Source organism: Stegodyphus dumicola, chromosome 10, assembly GCF_044657685.1.
Source record: "Stegodyphus dumicola isolate Sdum_Otavi_A_Nest chromosome 10, ASM4465768v1".
Classification (NCBI taxonomy): domain Eukaryota; kingdom Metazoa; phylum Arthropoda; class Arachnida; order Araneae; family Eresidae; genus Stegodyphus; species Stegodyphus dumicola.
This window is the reverse complement of record NC_140777.1, coordinates 89,202,893-89,222,601: the sequence shown is the minus strand read 5'-3', so window position 1 is coordinate 89,222,601 and position 19,709 is coordinate 89,202,893. Positions and strand designations below refer to the sequence as shown.

The 19,709-nt window shown below is 35.1% G+C and overlaps 1 protein-coding gene across 1 annotated transcript; it reads left to right on the top strand.

Annotated features, from left to right (window-relative positions):
• The first annotated feature begins 621 nt into the window (after positions 1 to 621).
• Positions 622 to 975, top strand: LOC146995011 (uncharacterized). Its single transcript, XM_085825135.1, has one exon. The coding sequence runs from the start codon at positions 622 to 624 to the stop codon at positions 973 to 975; it is 354 nt and encodes a 117-aa protein (XP_085681261.1).
• The last annotated feature ends 18,734 nt before the right edge of the window (positions 976 to 19,709 follow it).

Here is a 19,709-nt window from a genome sequence, read left to right as displayed (position 1 = left end):
AAAAAGGGATGAAAAGGGTAATTTAGAAACAATTTACAAAGCAAGACTAGTAGCGACCGGATTTAATCAAAGAAAAGGAATTGATTATAAAGATGGATTTAGCCCAGTAATGAGACTTGCAACCTTTAGAACATTACTATCGATTGCAGTTTACAAAAACTACAAAATAAGATTTTTCGATGTAAAAACTGCATATTGAAATGGATACTTGGATAAACCAATTTACATGGAACAACCACCTGGCTTTATATCAGATACGAACAAAGTATATCTTGTAAACAAAAGTATATATTGATTACCACTATCAGGAAAATGCTGGTATGATGAATTATGTAAAGTTCTTAAAGAAAAGAATGTAACCAGACTAAAGTCAGATCCGTGTGTTTATATTTATAAAGATAAGATCAAATATTTTATCATAGCAGTATATGTGGATGACTTAATGGTGATTGGAAATTCAAATTCTGAGATAAATGACATCATCTCTCAACTATCTAAATCGTTCACATTACGAGAAGTCACTCAAACACAAAAATTTTTAGGAATAGACATCCGGCAAGAATCTGGAAAACTTATACTCAGTCAAGAAAACTATATAACTAAAATCTTAAAAACTTTGAAATGGATGAATGTAAACGTATCAAGACTCCAGGAATATTGGGTGAAAATCTTGATGACATAGCATCTTCACCACCTGTGTCAAAGACAAAATATCAAGAAGCATTAGGTTCATTGATGTACTTAGCAACAGGCACAAGGCCAGACTTAGCTTTTGCAGTAAGTAGTTTGTCAAGATATAATCAAGATCTCAGAGAGAAACACTGGAAAGCTGTAAAGAGGATATTTAGATATATTAAAGGAACACAAAATACTTGTTTAGTGTATACTTCAGACAATGGGAAATTAAATGCTACATCAGATGCAAGTTGGTGTACCACTGAAGATGGAAAATCATTTGGAGGTTTTTTTCATTAAATTAGACAAAAATTTCATAAATTGGAAGTGCAATAAACAAAGAATAGTTGCTCTATCTACAATGGAAGCTGAACTTTTAGCATTCTGCGAATGTGCATGTGAAGTTAAATGGTACATCTTTTTACTTGAAGAATTGGGTCAAGATGATCTAATTGACAAACCAATAGGAATTAAAACAGACTGTCAAGCATTAATAGATTGGATTAAAAAATCAAAACAAAGTAGCAGTTCAAGGCACATTAATAGAAAATATTTCTTTGTTAAGGATGAATATGAAATGAATCAAATCATTCCTCAGTTTGTGTGTTCACAAAATCAAGAAGCGGATATTTTAACAAAGTATCTACCTAGGGTGAAGTTAAAAGATGAACTATTAAAGTATGGACATGACTGACTGATTAAAATTATATCTTTAAATACAAATAAGGGGGGAATTGATAGTATTTGTTTATAAAGCATAATTTTAAGTCTTAATATTTTGGCAACATTGATATTTAATTGTAAAAAGAATGAGTTAAAAATGTATCTGGAAGAGAGAGTTTTTCATTATTATGTTTTGGTAGAATATGGTAAGATTTCTTATGTCTGATTTTCTTTAATAAAGTTTTCTTTTTGTATATTGCCATAATGTATTTTTGTTAGAAGTGGATGATTCTTTTGAGAATGTTATATATATGCCAATCTTAAAAAAAAAAAAAAAAAAAAAAAAAAAAAAAAAAAAAAAAACAATAGCGCCAGAGTATCGTTATGGTAAACAAATACTAGAGTGAATTTTAAAGAATGCATTTATTCTATTGTGGTTTATGCGCTGTCGGCGAAGTAGATTTAATTCAATCGAATAAGTTTAAATGAAATGCAAAAAAAAATGCGTATAATTTTATATTCCGTACAAGGAAGTCATGTGGTGTACACATCAGATTTTTTTATTATTCTGACATAAATGGCTCGCAATATAATAAATATTACAAATATACTGCAATAATATTAGTTGCAAATACTTGGTTGAGTGAAAGTTTTCTATTCCGAAATAAGCCAGCAGAAGTTTTCCTCAGCATCTTCGTAAAATCATTCGAAGATAATAACACTCACTAATAGGGACAGAAGCAAGAATATTACGCAGTTTTTGTGCCAATGGTCTTTACGCGTAGCTATATAGTTTTGGGGGGTCATTGTGAGCAGGACAATAGGGCTCCGGACCCTTATCGAGGCCCCTATCTCAGTTGTTCTCTTCAGAGTTATGTATGTGGTCTCTACTCTTTTTAGTGGGATGTCGTATTTGTGCTATCCAACAACAATGCAGACAGGATCTTTTTGTTCTGCCTTTGTTAGGGGAAGCATCCGAAATTGCTATTTGCGGCATTTTTCTTTTGAATGAAAGAAAGTTATTCAAACCAAACAAAAATTTTTGCTCATTTATGTATATGTAGGCGAATATTTTTGATTTCTAGAAATGTCTTCTATTTAAAGTAACGTAATTTGCGTAATGGATTACATTACTTTAATATTGACTTTAGCACGTGAATAAAATAGATGAATTAAAAATATTAATGACAATTAAGTTTCAAAACCCCACTTTGATTCCTATATGCTATAATATATTACAATTAAATAAGTAGATAGATAGGTGGATATGGCAAAGCGGGAAAGGGCTGCTTCTCTTCGTGGAGAAATTAATAAGAGTAATTTATTTAGATTTTTGGCAGCATAAGGAATACCAAGAAATTTTCGATTAGGAAAACAAACCTCAGTTAATATATTCGTTAATTAATTCTTACTACCGTTTGATGGCTACCTTCGAGGCAAAAGTCTTCAAAAAAAGCTGTGGTTATTTGCGTTGCCTACAGGAAAATCACGAAAACCTCTTGCAAACAAAGGAAAACGCATTAAAATGAATTAGTTAACTGAGTTGAGATACCAGGAGGTCAGTGAGTTTATTCGTTTTGTCGATGGTAAACAAAATATAAACCTAAAACATGTAAGTACATCTAAAACATATACAGTTGGGAAAAAGTGTACTGGCAATTGCCTATAATTGATCAATCTAGCTAACAAAGATAATGCTTGACAATTTTTGCTGGACATGATGAACACAGGAGGCAATAAAGACACAAATCTAATGAAACTTTCGCTTAAATATGCCTTTTACACAAAATAATAGAACAAAAACGTAACATTGCGCGTCTAAAACGTATTGGCAAGATAATACAGCAAAATGTGGGAACAAAATTTAATACTTTGTATCCGTACCTTTTGCATTTATAACAGCTTGTAATCTATTTCTCGTAGAGAAAACAAAAGTCTTGGTTGTTGAAAAAGTCCTTTTGGGACAAACCAAAGTCCTGTTGGGAATTTTTCGCCATTCTTTCAGGAGTATACGATTAATGAAATGATTACATGAAATTTTATATTTCCTGACTTCTAGGTAAAATCTGCGCCATAAATTTTCAATTGGATTTATGTCAGGCGATTGTGTGTGTGTGATTATGGCGAAGCCTCGAGGGCTATCTACCTAAGAGGAGGTATGCCTTCGTGGAGGACTTTCTAAGGGAAACTGGCTCGCATACACGTTACACATGGGGAAAACCACGAAAACGCCCATGCAGCTAGCAAGTTCGCGGGATTCGAACCTCAGACCGAACTGCCAGTGTTCAGCGACTTTACCGCTCGGCCACTGGTGGGCCGTCAGACGATTGAGGCGGTGTATTTAATTGGCGAGGAGCGTTATAAAGTTAACTATTGCCAGGTCTGGTTCACTTATCTTTGTCTTGTTGTCATTGTCGTTGTCTTTGTCGTTGTCTTTGTTCACTTATCTTTGTCTGTGTCATTGTCGTCAAATTTAAGTCATTGTCTTGTTGAGTCACAAATGATGTTCATAAGCCTTTTGGGCACTGAATTTCATGTTATGTCGCAATCTGTCAACGTACGTGCGTGCTGTCATAATCCCATCAATGAGGCACAGACTGCCCAATCTGTTTCCTGCCATACAGCCCCAAACTACTACGCTCCAAGCCCACCAGCGGCCGAGCGGTAAAGTCGCTGAACACTGGTAGTTCGGTCCGAGGTTCGAATCCCGCGAACGGGCTGGCTGCATGGGTGTTTTCGTGGTTTTTCCCATGTGTAACGTGTATACGAGCCAGTTTCCCTTAGGAAGTCCTCCACGAAGGCATTCCTCCCCAAGGCAGATAGCCCTAGTGTGCTTTGCCATAATTAAATACACCACCACCACACTACTACACTCCCTCCAACATGTTTTACGGTCAGTGTTAAATGTTGTTTTTTCAGTTCGGAGTTTGGCTTTCTCCACACATTTCGTCGTCCACCACTCTCGAAAATTTTAAACTTCGGTTCGTCGGACAAAATAACTGTGTTCCAAAATTCGTCTGATAAATGAACATGAGATTTTGCAAAATCCAATCTCTTTCGCCTGTTTCTTTCTGAAATTAAAGGTTTCTTTCTAGCTGCCCTTCCAAAATAACTTCCTGCACGTCAAACATTCCGCATAGTCTGCATACTAAAAGTTTTATGCGAAGTATTAGCAACATCTTTGGCTAACTGGGTGCACTTGTTTTAGGATTTTTCTTAACCGCTTTGATAAAGCCACGTTTTCCTTTGCAGAAAATATTCTAAGCCGCCCACTTCTAATCTTATTTGTCATCGATCTTGTCTCTGAACTTTTTTACAACACTTTTAACAGTAAATAAACTTATGTTCAGTTATATTTCTATAGAACGATAAGTAAAACCCTCATCTCTGAGCTGAATAATCACGTTTTTAATATTAACACCCAACTCCTTCGACTTCGAAGCCATTTATCACATTATTATCAAAATAACGTTTTAAAAGTTTTGACTTAGACTCTATAATTGACCGAGCTATTGCGAAGAGCAATGTTGCCGGTTCCAAAATTAAAGCCCGAGGGCACTTGACATAAATAAATCCGGACGTGGAGAAAATCTCAGATGAGAAAACGGAGATAAGGGGAAGAAGAGAAGTACCAAAAGGAGCAAGACAATCCAATCGGACAAGTTCGCAAAAGGTGACGAGCGATCATAGCTTTCAAGGAGGACCCAAGACAATGGAAATCAATGACAACAATACGAGAAGATACACTACAGCAATAGTTCCAATGACAAATTCAAATATAATTAAACAACATCAATCAGTAGTGCTAAATAGAACACAATACAAAACAACTATACAACACAATTTAAATACAATCATTCAACGAAGCAACAGAAGAACTTCAATCAAAATCAGATGCATTGGAAGTGTAAATAGCTAACAATTGAGGATCTAAGTGAAAAAGTTGTCGTCTCCTCCCATGAAGGTGTGGGCTGCAAGTGGTCTGACGCTTCTATCTTCGAAGAGAATTTCATAATTAAAAACTTGGGAGTAATTAACAAAGTCACATTGCACAGCTTTGTTGAAGAATTTTTCATTAGATCTTCTGATGTAATCTGGAATCGTCTCAAGTTTTAAGTCTCTGTGTAAAAGTTTATTGCGGATAAGATAGTGAGAATCAGTAATAATGCGCAGAAATTTGTTTTGCACTACTTGTAATTGATGCAGTTGAGTTTGAGTGACTGTGTTCCAAGCAGGAGCAGCATAACAAAGTATCGGTCGAATGCAAGTGGTATATATATGTTTTTTGGTACGCAAGCTAAGATTTGAATATTTTCCAATGACCGGGAGAAATCTGCATATTATGCCCATGGCTTTGCTCTTGACACTATTAATGTGATTAGACCATGTGAGCCTTTGGTTCAAAATAATTCCTAAGTATTTGGCCTTTGTGACCAGAGGAACAGCTTCCTGAAAAAGGTAGAGGTCTTTAAAAGCAATTTTTTTCTTAGTTTTGCTAAGAATTAAAAGTTGTGACTTGCTAGCATTGTTAAAAGTTTTGAAGTCGCATTGCAGACTAACAGGATTTCTTATCAGTCTGAACACGTGACCTCAACATAACAAAATCTGCATAACAGTTAGAACTTTGCCAATACTTTTTTTTTTTTTTTTTTTTTTTTGACAATTTACGTTTTGCTGTATATTTTGTGTAAAGAGCATATTAAATTGAAAGTTTCAGTAGATTCGTGTGTTTAATACCTCCCGTGCTCGTTACGTCCAGCTGAATTTGTCAAGCATTTCCTTTGTTAGGTAATATGATGAACCATAGGCAATTGACAATACTTTTTTTTATCCACTGTAAGTACCTTATTCCTCTCGCAGTTGGTAGAGTTTGGTATGGTATATTTACTTACGATAAAGCATTAGAGGGCCATCTGCTTAAGGGAAGGGATGCCTTCTTGGAGGGTTTTAGGACTCAAAATGGCTCGTATATACGTTACACATGGGGGAAAACCACGAAAACATCTATGCAGCTAACCCGTTCGCCCGAATTCGAACCTCGGACCGAATTACCAATGTTTGGGGATTTTAACCGTTCGGCCGCTTGGGCCTTGAATTTGCATTGAAAGCTACTTTTTTTATCCTCAGGTTATCTAAGTTCTGTTTCAGTTAATTTTCAGTTTGTGAAACCATTAAGTCAACATGTTAATAAATACTTTTATTTTCCGTTTTATTTGTGATACTTCTAGACAGGAAGTCAAACAGAATAAAAAGAAGTCATTCGGCAGTCTTTTGCGATTACACAAATTTGACAGAACTACCAGTGTTCAGCGGCTTCACCGCTCGGACGCTGATAGGCAGTATACTAGCAAGATTTCTTCGCGACTGCGATTTCTTCGCAAGCCCGCACTCGGGGGAAGCCGAAGTTCATAGTTGGCTTTTCTACTATTGTATTCTACAATCGATTTAATTTCATTCTGCGTTAAAAGTTGGTATTTCTACCTGGAAGCTACTAGAATTCTCTTTCTATTGATTCTTATTTTGTATAACCGTCAAGTCGACATATTAATAAATATTTTTATTTCAAATTTTAATTTTGATTAAATCAAATTTTAATTTTGATTGAATCAAATTTTAATTTTGATAATTAGAAATCAGGACGAAAAGTCATCGATAGTGTTCTACGGTTATTAGTTTCGGAGTTGGCACTTTCAATTAAGTAGTGTAACCATAAAAATGTAGATAATTTATCCTCGAGTGAAAGGATTATCACCGAGAAAACAATTAATAATTTGTGCTAACGTTTTCACTAACTACTGTATTTCTGCAGCACCTTTCAATTAAATGACAGAAATAAAAATTATTAAGCAATTATCTTAAAAAAGGGTATAATAATCTTGACAAAATCCCCACAAAATTATCTTGAATAACCGCCATTTCTCTTCGAAAGCAGACTATAAAAGTTTCGTTATCTTGAAGCAGACATCCTTCGAATATTTGGCCATAATTAATAATCTATTTAATCATCAGTAATTTACTGAAACTCTACCATCATTTTAAATAGGGTAGTTACGTAGCCACCTTGGCGCAGTTTGGCGAATTTTACAGAAGAAAAAGGACAATTATTTTATTGTAAAAATTATACAAAAACAAAAGTGAAACGTAAAATATGTATGTAATATATATTACATACATATTTTACGTTTTTACGTTTCACTATACATTTATTCCAAAAGACAACCAGTAATCGTAGTGTTACAACCGAATTTTTGTTTTTCTTGTGGTGGCAGTTTCATGGCGATCGCTTTGAGAAAGAATTCGAAATATTGTTCCTTTAGCGATTTTGCTGCAAAATAATATAATGTACTATTCCTGCAGAAATTTCCCTTCACTTTCTTCTATAACAGGAAAATCCTATGAGCACAAATTTTAATATTAAGACAAAAATAATCATAATTTTTCTATAAAAGCCGTTAGAACGGGGAATACAACAAAGAGATTACCTATGAAAATGGCTAAGTAGGAAACTGAATATTTGTCAGGTACATGTTTGCCTGAAAGTGTTTAATAGTTAAGCGCGTGGTTACGAGAGTTTGGCGTATTCTGATGTCTAGCGTTTTCTATTAACATGGTTGCGTTCTCAGTAATGTTTATACATTTAAACAATGAAAAATACTAAGATATAATTACATTTATTAATTATATCAATTTGGAACGTGAAAATAAAATAAGGTAATTGCATCTTCCACTAGAGGTTAACACTTGTCGCATGAATAAGGTATTTCTTTAGGATTCTCATTTTACACTTAAAATTAATTATTTAAGATAATTATTTAAGAAAAATGTGCTCATTTATCAAAAACAACGCTCACTGGAGATTATACTGTGGGTAAAAAAAGTATTTGCACACCTACATTTTTGTTTGCAATTCATACAAAGAAGCATTAAGAAATAAAAAAATTAGTATTGCCAAATCAGAATAAGTTTAATCATCCAAAACAAACAGAAAAATTACAATAATATAAATAACAATGCTTTTTTGTAACAAAATTAAAATATCTCGTATCAAAAAAGTATTTGCACACCTGAATGAATACAAAAGAAATAAAATATATAAGCAAATTTCAAATAACTAATATTTAGTATGCATTCCTTTAGCATCTATTACCGCTTGTAATCTTGCTGGCATTGATTTAATTAAATTTTCTGTAACGGTAGGGTCAGTATTCGACCACTCTTCAATAAGGGCTTGTTTAAGGGCAGATTTGCTTGAAATCTTCCTTTTTTTTATTTTTAAATCCACAAATTTTCCAAAGGATTTAAGTCTGGTGATTGTGGTGGAGTGGCAAGTTACATTATAAAGCAACCACATACTTGTTATACCGGCAGTGTGCTTGGGATCATTATCTTGCTGAAAATAGTACGAATTACTGATACCCAATTTTATTGCAATTTGTGGCAAGTTATCTCGCAACACATCAATATAGGTTCGAGCTGTCATATTCCCATCAATGAAACACAAATTACCAACTCCTTTGCTAACCATGCACCCCCAAATGATAACAGAACCTCCTCTATGTTTAACTGTAGGTAACACATTTTTGGTATGAAAAGCAGTACAAGGTTCTCTCCAAACTAATTTCCTGCCATCTGATTTAAAGATATTGAACTTACTCTCGTCGGATAATATGACATTTTTCCAGAAATCAATTGGCTTATTGATAAATTGCTTAGCGAATTCAAGTCTCTTCAGTCTATTTCGTTCAGTTATGCGAGATTTTTTCCTTGGAGATCTCCCATAAAAGTGTGCATCGTGCAGGACATTTCGAACACTTTGGGCACAGATTTGAACTCCAAATGTTGAAGCGACATCATTGGCTAAAGTAATTGTACTAACAAATGGTCTTTTCGATGCTTTTCTTATGATTTTTCGCTTCATTCGCAGTGAAAGTTTCTTTGGGCTTCCAGAACGGAAGTTATTTGATGTAGATCCTCTTCCTTTATGACGTTTTATAACATACCAAACAGTAGAGAAGCAAACATTTACTTTTTTACCTATTTCTCGATAACTTAGGCCATTTTCACGTAGAGAAACAATTTTTCCTCGCAACGAAATCGGCAATTCAGATTTCTTAGGTGCCATTACAATTTGAAATCGACAATCAACTGATAACGTTTCGAGTCTTACGTATGTTATTTACTGCGGAATGACTGTCAAATAATAGCACAAAAATGCAAATTTGCTAAGGTCGAGTTGAGTGTGCAAATACTTTTTTTGACATAAGCTATTTTAGTATTGTTGCAAAAAATGTTTTTTTATTAATATTATTGTATTTTTTGTAATTAATTTAAATGAATAAGCTTATTCTATATTTTAAATACCAATTTTTGTATTTCTTAATGCATTTTCTTATAAATTGTGAACAAATATATATGTGTGCAAATACTTTTTGTACCCACTGTACGTACCAAAGTAGGTGCTAAATCAAGCCGGACAGGATGCTATTTTTGTTGATAAAATAGATCTCCTATCAGCAACCGAGCAGCTGAGACAGCTAAACGTAAAAATTACGTTTTTAGGCTTGATTACGATTAAAAGAAGTTGAAGTTTAGTCTTTCTTGCTTAAGTGTTTATAATCCCCTCTCCCGATGGCAGATTGTGAACAATTGCAAATGTAACCCTGTCCATTAATCTATACAAGGCCGGATGTGGTGGTCTCTTTATTATGGAGGCACCTAATAGGTGGGCCACCATCGCCTTCCTATGAAGGGACGGACAATTACAACCATGCCTTCTCCGGGATGCTTAATAGCAAACCGCACATTGAGTTGATCAATGTTAACGAATTTCGCTTACTGCGCATGCTCAATGGTGTATCGCTGGCGTGGGAGAAAATACTAGCGACAAAGCATAAGCAACCCTACACAAGCCTTTCGTCATGTAGGTCTTATCGACTGTTTACAATTGCAACAATCTATTTATTTTACTTACAGTAATTTATTTGACCTTTAATTCAGTAATTTAAACTAGATTTAATCCTTAATTTGTTAAAGTATATATGAATGGAACGTATGGTAAATACTCAATTGTTTTTATACCCCAGAAGTATAATCAGCTAGCTGTTTTGTAATCCTTTTTAAGGGAAGTTAAATTAAATTAATTTTAAGGCAAATCCCTTAAAAAAAAATTTGGGTAGTTTAAAATCGACATTTTACAGTCCAAGTAATGAAGCAGCTTACAACCTGACATGTTTTAAAACCTCGAACTGTTTACGCCGAAGATAACACAGTATCAACCATATACCGTATTTATCTTCTTTTAAAATTGCGCCAAAGTCGTAACTGCGCCAAAGTCTCTTTTGGGCATGCGCAGTAAGCGAAATTCGTTTAACATTGATCAACTTAATGTGCGGTTTGCCATTATGCCTCCGGGATTCGAACCCAGGCCCTTCGGCATCGCAGTCAGCTTCCCTGACCAAGTGTTTATAATTAGAATGATCATTAGCGAAATCTTAATGGTTTTACCTAAGCAACTTTTCCACATAAAAGAATCACATAAACGAGCAAATATCATTAGTACTAGAATTTGCTAACCTTTAGCTTAAACTAATTTTTAAGCTTCGCATATAACGTTCTTTTCAAGCTTGACAATATCCAAATTGTATCCGAAGAGGAATATGGATTAGAAGTAAAGAAAAGAGTAAAGTTCAAATAGTAACTATTACCGTATTTGACGGCATATAAGACACACTTTTTTTTCTAAATTTGATCTCAAAAAAGTTACCTGCGTCTTATAACGTGAAGGTAATTGCATTCAATAATTGTTTATTTGGCTTTTACGAAACGTGAGAACTAAAAGAAATCACGCTATTGAAACTTTTTTTCCCTTGGTGTGTGGCCGTCTAAATAAGGGTGCATCTTATATGCGGTCAAATACGGTAACAACGAAAATAATAAACAGCTAGTTAAAGTTTTCTGATTATAAGCTGCTTTCAGAATCCCAGAAACAAGTAAAATAACTTATGATGGAATTTTAATTTCAACTATTAAAGAAATCTTAAAATGGAAATTAAAAATTTTAAATGTACCTTCTTAAGCAAACACTTTTACGCAGGGAAGGGGAAAAAAAAAAAAAAAAAAACAGCTTTGCCCCTGAACAAATGAAACGTAAAAAAAGTATAATTTGTAGTTTTGGCAGAATCCAATAAATTAGAAAGTACATAGGGTTGTATTTTGATATTGTAAATAACATTTTAGATAGATCTTGGAATAATACTAATGCAGATTTTGTTACAATATATTAGAGAAATTGCTTCATGTTAAAGAAAAAACATATTGTGATGCTTCTTTGGCGATATGAAGCAACTCCAATGATGGAACACAGCAATAACTTTTATTTAACACTCAAAAAATGGCGACATACAAAACAAGAAGAAAAAAGAATTCTAACATTTAAAAAATAAATTACATTCTTCGTGCGAGAGTCGCACGTGGCACTCGAGTCTGGTTTCAAATATTGCCATTCACAAATACCTTAATTCTATTTAAATTATTTAAATCTATTTAATTATTTAAACTATTATCTATTTAAATTATTTAAACTACAAGATTTTAATACTATTTAAAGCTGTTACAATATCCAGTTTTGATTTAAAAGTAGTGGACAGTAATTTTCTAAATGCGCCCTCGGTAAAGCCGTTTTCATTCATCTATATATCGAAACAGCGAGGGAAATGCTGTGTGAATAACAGCACCAGACCGTTTGCAAACAAAAGGCTATCCAGAAAACTTTCATTAACATCTAAATGCTTCTTCGTCGGTCGGTGTCCAAGTCTTTTGTGGTCCGACCCCTCATTATATGACTTGGGCCTCTTCATACTCGCTCTTAAAGGCCCGGACACAATACACTCCCGAACGATGCTCTGCAGAGAATTTGACTGCGACGCTCTTTTTAGCTATTGCTTTTGACGAGGTTGGGGGTTGTTGAGATGTGAGTCAGAGTAATTTAAATATGTCTCATTGAAGTGTTTTGAGGTTTTATACATCTGCTGAATGCGGTAGAACAGTTGAGGTATTATGTGCCTAGTTTGCATTTGTTTTTCTTCTTTAAATATGAGCATATCGACTGACATTGGAACAGACTGGTAATGATAAATCGAACAGGAAATGGAGTGTTAGATTATATTAGGTTATATTAGATTTTTATTAAATAAAATGCATTGAATGAATCGTGAAATGTATTTACGTTCTCAAGGATTCTAATTTTGATTTCCGCGAAACATTTAATAACAACATACAAAAGATAAGCTTAATATATTTTTTTTTAATACGCACACTGGAAGCAATGGAGTTATCTACTTCTTCACTATGCCACGAAGTGTTTTGTTTAGTATTATACGAACTATCTCCTAAGTGGAAGTGCATTTTGTACTAAACAATAAAACAGCAAGCATTGGTGAATTTCTGTAATCAAATTTGTAATATTTTATGCTCTAAGGGCATTTTTGAATTACAAATAATATAAATTTGAATTGATATTGAAAATGATTGGATTATCGAATCATGGTAAAGCACACGAGGGCTATCTGCCTAAAGGGAGGGATGCCTTCGTGGAGAACTTTCTAAGGGAAACTGGCTCGTATACACGTTACACATGGGGAAGCTCCCATGCAGCCAGCCCGTTCGCGAGATTCGAACCTCGGACCGAACTACCAGTGTTCAGCGTCTTTACCGCTCGGCCGCTGGTGGGCCTGGTATTGGAATGAAAACGCGAAATGAAACCAAATTTCATGTAGAGACTATAGAAGGCATAAAGAGATGAATTCCGCGGGAAAAAAGTGTGTGTGGGGGGAGAAGTACCAAAACTCACCGATAGGTGATATTTTAGCGCTGCTGTCACGTACGCAAGCATTAAGCAATTTTCACCACCATCTTTTCATCACATTATGCAAATTTCCTAGCGTGTATATGGAAACAGCGGCACTAATTCCTTTTAAAAATGTGCAAGCAAGCGTTGAGTCAGCCATATTTCAGCACTCAAGATTTCCTACGATGGACACATTCAGAGCTTAAATTGGACCGGAGCCCTGCTCGTGTACTTCTTAGTTTTTGGAATAAATTCTAATTTCAGCCGGAGTGCACCGGAGCTCTAATAAGAAGGCTCTGGCACTTCGTTTACGTAACTGAACAACAATTTCAGTAGAAATTTGATATCGAAAATTTTATTTTTAGCAATAAAATTACATTAAAAATCGCTTTTTAAATTTTAATTTAGCTCTTTACATTTTATTTAAGTTTAATTATTTAATTACTTGAACCTTTAATTATTTAAATAAAAATAATACATTAATTCGGAATGAATTAAACAATAATTATCAATTAAATATTAATTATTAATATCAATTAATTTGATTATCATTAACTATTTAATTTTAAAATTATTAATGAATTTAATAGTTATTTTATTTATTTATTTACTATTGTTTTCCTTCCCTGACGATCTTCCATAGGGTTCCGGCACTTCTACTTTTAGAAATTAAGCCCTGGGCACATTTCATGTACCATTCATTCTAAGGCTCCTTAAGGAACTTTGTACTTGCTTTGGGAAGTACTGCTTAGACATTACAGCCCCAGAATAACACTGCGGTATTGCAGTATGAGTCAGCTGTTCTTTGATTGGCTCTCCGTCGAGACAAAGAGCATGTATGTTGTAGAGACATTAGGTTATTCTTTTGAAGCAGGCAAGATGAAAAATGAGCAATCGCCTTCGCCGGGAATCGAACCACAGACCTCTGGGATACCGGCTCAGCGTGCAGAAAAACTACACCACGAAGGCACGCTAGGAAGGCGGGAGAAGTATCTTATAATGTAAAGAAGGAAAGCTTCCATAGACGTGTGTGTGTGTGTGATTATGGCAAAACCTCGAGGGCCATCTGCCTAAGGGGAGGGATGCCTTCGTGGAGGACTTTCTAAGGGGAACTGGCTCGTATAGACTTCCATAGACGTAATGTAAACTAGTAAACAGTTTAACTACTGCGCCGCTATATCGTGAAGGGAGAAATTCTTGACGCCAAATCTCCAAGTGTTCAGGATATTGAGGAATACGGTGCATAATCAAAGAAATAACAGGGTTCACTCGTTCGCAAAATTTTGTGTTATAATTTAAACTCAGATTTTCGTAGATCTTTTTTACTGAACATAAATAATCCATTAATTAATCTACTTGCTGGAATCACTGATTTGATATACATCAATACGGCGGGGAAAAAAAAAAGTGTGTCACAGAAGTTTGAATTCTTGGCAAACGTGACCTTGAACAGCGGCTCAACAACAATTCCGCGCATGCGGAAACACAAACCGGTCCACCATGCCCAATACATCGATGCGGGAGGATCTGCTCAGATGGCTACGAACATCCAGTCCAAAATGAGCAGGCGTCCCATCATGTTGAGCCTCACATTTGGTGGACCATCGTCAAGCAAGCCGGGAAGAATTTGCTCCAGAAATATCAGATCAATCGCGGCATTCAACCTGGAAAGGTACGGTCCAACTAAGCAGTCGCCGAGCAAACCCGCCCGCATTGACTTTGAAGCGTTGTTGTGCCGCACACCATGGGGTTTTGAGCCCACAAATGTTGATTTTAGTGATTGAACACGCCATTCCTAGTGAATGTCGCCTCATCGGTGAACAGCACATAAGGTGGGAAATTAACACCTCCTTGCAGAAAACACTGTGCGAAACGCACACCTTTAGGGTATTCATTGGGGAGCAGTAACTTGGGGGACTCATTGGGGAAGGCTCATTGGGGAGGCGAAAGTCGTGGAAGGACTAAGTGTTCAAGACTCGCTGGACACTGGTACAGAAATAGGCGCAGCCCCATCCATCTAATCGACAAGATTTTATGACAAACAAGGGCTGCGCCAAGCAAAAACCACAAACGAGGGCATCCAGCAACCCGGCCATGTCCCTGCAACAGGCAGTAAATTTAAAAACAAACCGTAACTGTCGGCCATGATGCTTGGTGTGTTTGTTGCGCTTATGTTGAAAAGCTTTTATATTTGTGCATATTGATTTTGGGTGTCTAAAAGTGCTTTATTTGGAATCTACAGGCCTTCCGGTTTGTGAAGATGTCTTACTTTTAAAGACTCGAGGATTTTTGACCGAGTTACAAGCATTTTAAGATTTCATGCGTATTCCGGAGCTCATTTGCATACGACTTCGAAGTTTTGGCCTGTATTCTTTTACATCGACTTGGTAAAGTACTTTTGTTTTGATACTTAGTTTCTATACATCTTTTACTATCTGTATAGTGAATTTGATTCATTTTCATGGCCTATTTCTAAAGTTATTTTGTATTTGAAAATTTGATACTACGTTTTGTTTACGTTTGAAACTTTGTGATTTTGCACCGCGGGCATGTCAACTTTTAGCCAACTGCAAAATATTGAAAATTTGGAATTTTAAATGTTATGCCAGGAGAGACTAATTTATAAGTTGGTGTACTGATTACATGTGTTTTTCAGCCCGTTGGACAATTTTTGGATTTTTTTTCGCATGTAAGATTGATTTTATATTTTGCTATGAATTCTTTTGAGATTTGAGGCGTTTTTTATGTATTTTTGCTTATTTTAATCTGTAAATCTCAGTATTTTCAGTTTTTAAGGCGTTTTTGTTTTATTTACTTCCGATATTTATACAATTGGATTATTCGGATACTAAAGTTCGATAGGTTTAATTGTGTTGTATAAACATTTTAGATGTGTTTTGCGATCATCTTAATTTGTAGAATGTATATATTTTTCTGTGTGTTTTTGTTTATGTGATACAAACCACTCTGTATTTTACTGAATTTTATTGTGTATATTAGAGTTCTTGTCATTTAGTTAATTTTAAATTGTAATTATTGTAAATCTTACATTTGTATATATGTTTGGTGCTACTTTGGTAGACGGTTGCACGGATTTTGGCGATTTGTGTTGGCGCGATTTTTACAAACGTCAGCCATCTTGAAAAACGCTGTTTTTATGCATAGTAAAGTATTCGAAACTTTAAAAAAATAAATATCGTTAAAAGTAATGGATTAATATTTTGTTGAAAATGTCGCTTTTTAAGATGGCAACAAGGGTAAATAAATACATTTACTATGAGTATAAAATACTAAAGTAAGGTTACTATTACTTTCATATAGAGATAGGAGAAGATATTTATAAGAGAATAAAAACACCGCTATAAAAACATTGTGCCAACGTTTAATTAGATTAAAATATTACTGAAATTGAATATCGAATTAAAAACCATCATACCAACATTTAAAAGAATTAGAATATTATTAAATTCAAATACTTAAAAATACGTTATATAGAATATAATTAACATTAAAACATATGGACAATAATTATCTCAGCAATTTTTGAAAATAGTGTATTAATTTTTTCTACAAAAAAATTGAAGTATGCAATTATAAAATAAAGGAAAAATATGTACTTACATTTTTTTAGTCATTTAACCTATTGCTTATTGTCAAGTACCACAAAAAATCGAAATCATAATTTAAATAACACCTTTGAAGACATCTTTCAAGGAATTCGAAGATATGAATTAAATTTTAAAACGGCGCGGAAATGCACAAATTTTCAGTAACCAATCAGGGAGCTGATTACAGCTCGTTAATGCACAAATATTCTATAACCAATCAGAGAGCTTTTTACATCACGCCTAGAATTAAAATTATTTAAAAATTCATACATAATAAAATCATTTTTTAAAAAAATGCAAAATTAAATTGTATTTTAATATTTAACAGCCATAAATAATGTTTAAAACATTAGATTAAATTTATAAATATAAAAACCAATTACTTTAAAGTAAGGTGACGTCATTGGTTACATCATCCACAACATAAAATTTCATAAAATATGATAAACAATAAAATTTTTATTTCAAATAGAAATGCAAAATTAAATTGATTTTTAATATTTAGAAGCCATTAATAATATTTAAAACACGGAATTTATGCACAATAAAACACATTATTTTTTAAATAAAATGACAACAAAGTATCGGTTACCATAAATAACTTAACCATCAATGGGTTTACCATAAGTTGTATTACTCGCCAAAAGAAAAATCGCCAACAAATCGCCAAAATCCGTGCAACCGTCTACCAAAGTAGCACCATATGTTTTTATTCTGAAAACTTTAATACGGCCCCGTCGCAGTTATATTAGTGAATAATTATTTGAGCTTCTCGCATTTTATTGTAATGAGTCAACTGAAGAGTAATAAGGAGAGTAAACCTGTGGATACTGAGGGAGAGACTCCAGAGAGTTCCGATGCAATAAAAGAAATTATGGACTGTAGTGATGATAGACCTAACGATGAAAGAAAAGTTGAGAGTGTACTCGTTGCTGTTAGATCGCTGGACACTGGTATGAGACATTCTTAATTGAGAGGGAATGGCACGTATGCTGGTCCTTGAATTACTCTCCACCATATCCATAACATTTTCTTCCCTAACGACAGAGCGAGTCGATCGTGTCCTGCCCTTACTTGTCTCACCACATCTTAATGACCCGTAGTCACATAAATTTTGATGCAGACGTGCGAACAAACTGTGGTGTGTTTGATGTCTGTCGGGGAAACGTTCTCGATAAATGCGTGCAGCGGCTCGTCCATTACCTTCAGCTGTTCTATACACTAAGAGCATGTCTGCAAGCTATCCGTTCGTATAGCGTTCCATGCTCTTCGTGTGGTGCCTACCGCTTGAATGAGGCGATCCTCATTTTCCACTAGTACTCTCTTGTAGGGCATCCTCTGGCGGCTTACAGTGACGTTTCTGATCATGGGTTCCTATGCAATTCTTAATCCTTATGATGTGCCCCACCTCCCCTAGAAGTTTGTTGCAACATTTACGGTACAGCCTTCATATAAATCTAATATATATCCTAAGTCGCACTTTTTTTTTATGAAAAATGCAAATAAAATTTCGTCAATTTGCCCGTTAGAGCAAGAGATGTAGAATTGTCCACCCCCTTTCTTTTGTTTCTTTTTGTGCAAGGTGTACATATTTACTTGCGTGATCCTATAAAAGTGCCATTTCATTCTGCACTCATGTCTATAAATTAAGGATAATGCAAGCTCTGGCAAATAAGGGTTCAGAAACAAAACAAACCTGACTTATTCATAAAGCCCATTTATTAAACAAAAATAATGAAACAGATGATGTATGTATGATACCATTCATAAAAACTACGAGTTTTGCTTCCGGTAGCAATTACGGAAAACATCTCCCTTACAAAAACTTAACATTACATGGTTGGTATGATAGTTAATACATTATATGTCTCCCCAGATGAGGAAATACAGTTCGTACAGGACCTACGCATGCTGAGTATCAAATTATCGCTTTGATTTTGGGGAAGATTATTCCACTCAAGCAATGCTCGCCAAAGTTCCGGTCACATGTAGGAGGTGCTTGACGGGCTTCAATTCGTGGGGCAAGCATGTCCAACACATGGTCTATCGGATTCAAGTCAGGTGAGAATGCTGGTCATTACATACGAGTGATATCCTCAGACTGAAGGCATTTCTTTAGAATGTTTGCACTGTTAGGACGGGCGTTGTCATCCATAAACATAATTTGGCCTGTCATGGTTCCAATCTGAACATATCTGTTCTGGAGCCTCGTATAATTCTACCCCAAACAAGCAGCCCTGCGCCAACGTAACGAAGTCATTCAATGATGTTGTCTTGATGCTAGCGGGTGCCCGGTGTTCCCCATATGAAAGTCCGACGTGAATCAGACTGCAAGATAAACCTGGAATCGTCGGAAAACATCACACAATCACAGTGTGACGCTGTCTACATTGCATGTTCTCTACTCCAGGCTAACCGCTGGCGTCAGTGAGTTGCCGTGAGCAGAATACATCTGACAGGACTCCGAGCATGTAGACCAGTCTGTCCCAAACGTCTGTACACAATTTGCCTTGAAATTGTCGTACCCTTGGCTAAAGACAGCTGACCGGACAGATTTGATGTTGTTCTCCGTTTGCTTCTTTTGGCAGTCACTGCCAAATATCGGTCGTCATACAGAGTTGTAATATGGGGGCGACCTGTATTGTAACGTCTACTGACGTTTCCATCATTTTGGAATCGTTGCCAAAGCCTAGAGATGACACTTTGGGCTATTTCAAGTTCCTCGGATACTTCCATCTGAGTACGCCCACATTTCAGGCGGCCGATGATTCTACCACGTTAAAAATTATCCACAGGCGTTCTCTGTGTCATAACGATTAGGTTGTGGCACTGAGCGGCTTACAGAACGCTTCTGAACAATTTTATTTCTTTGCTACCGTTCCTTATATACACTTCTCTTACACTCTCGTCATTGTGAA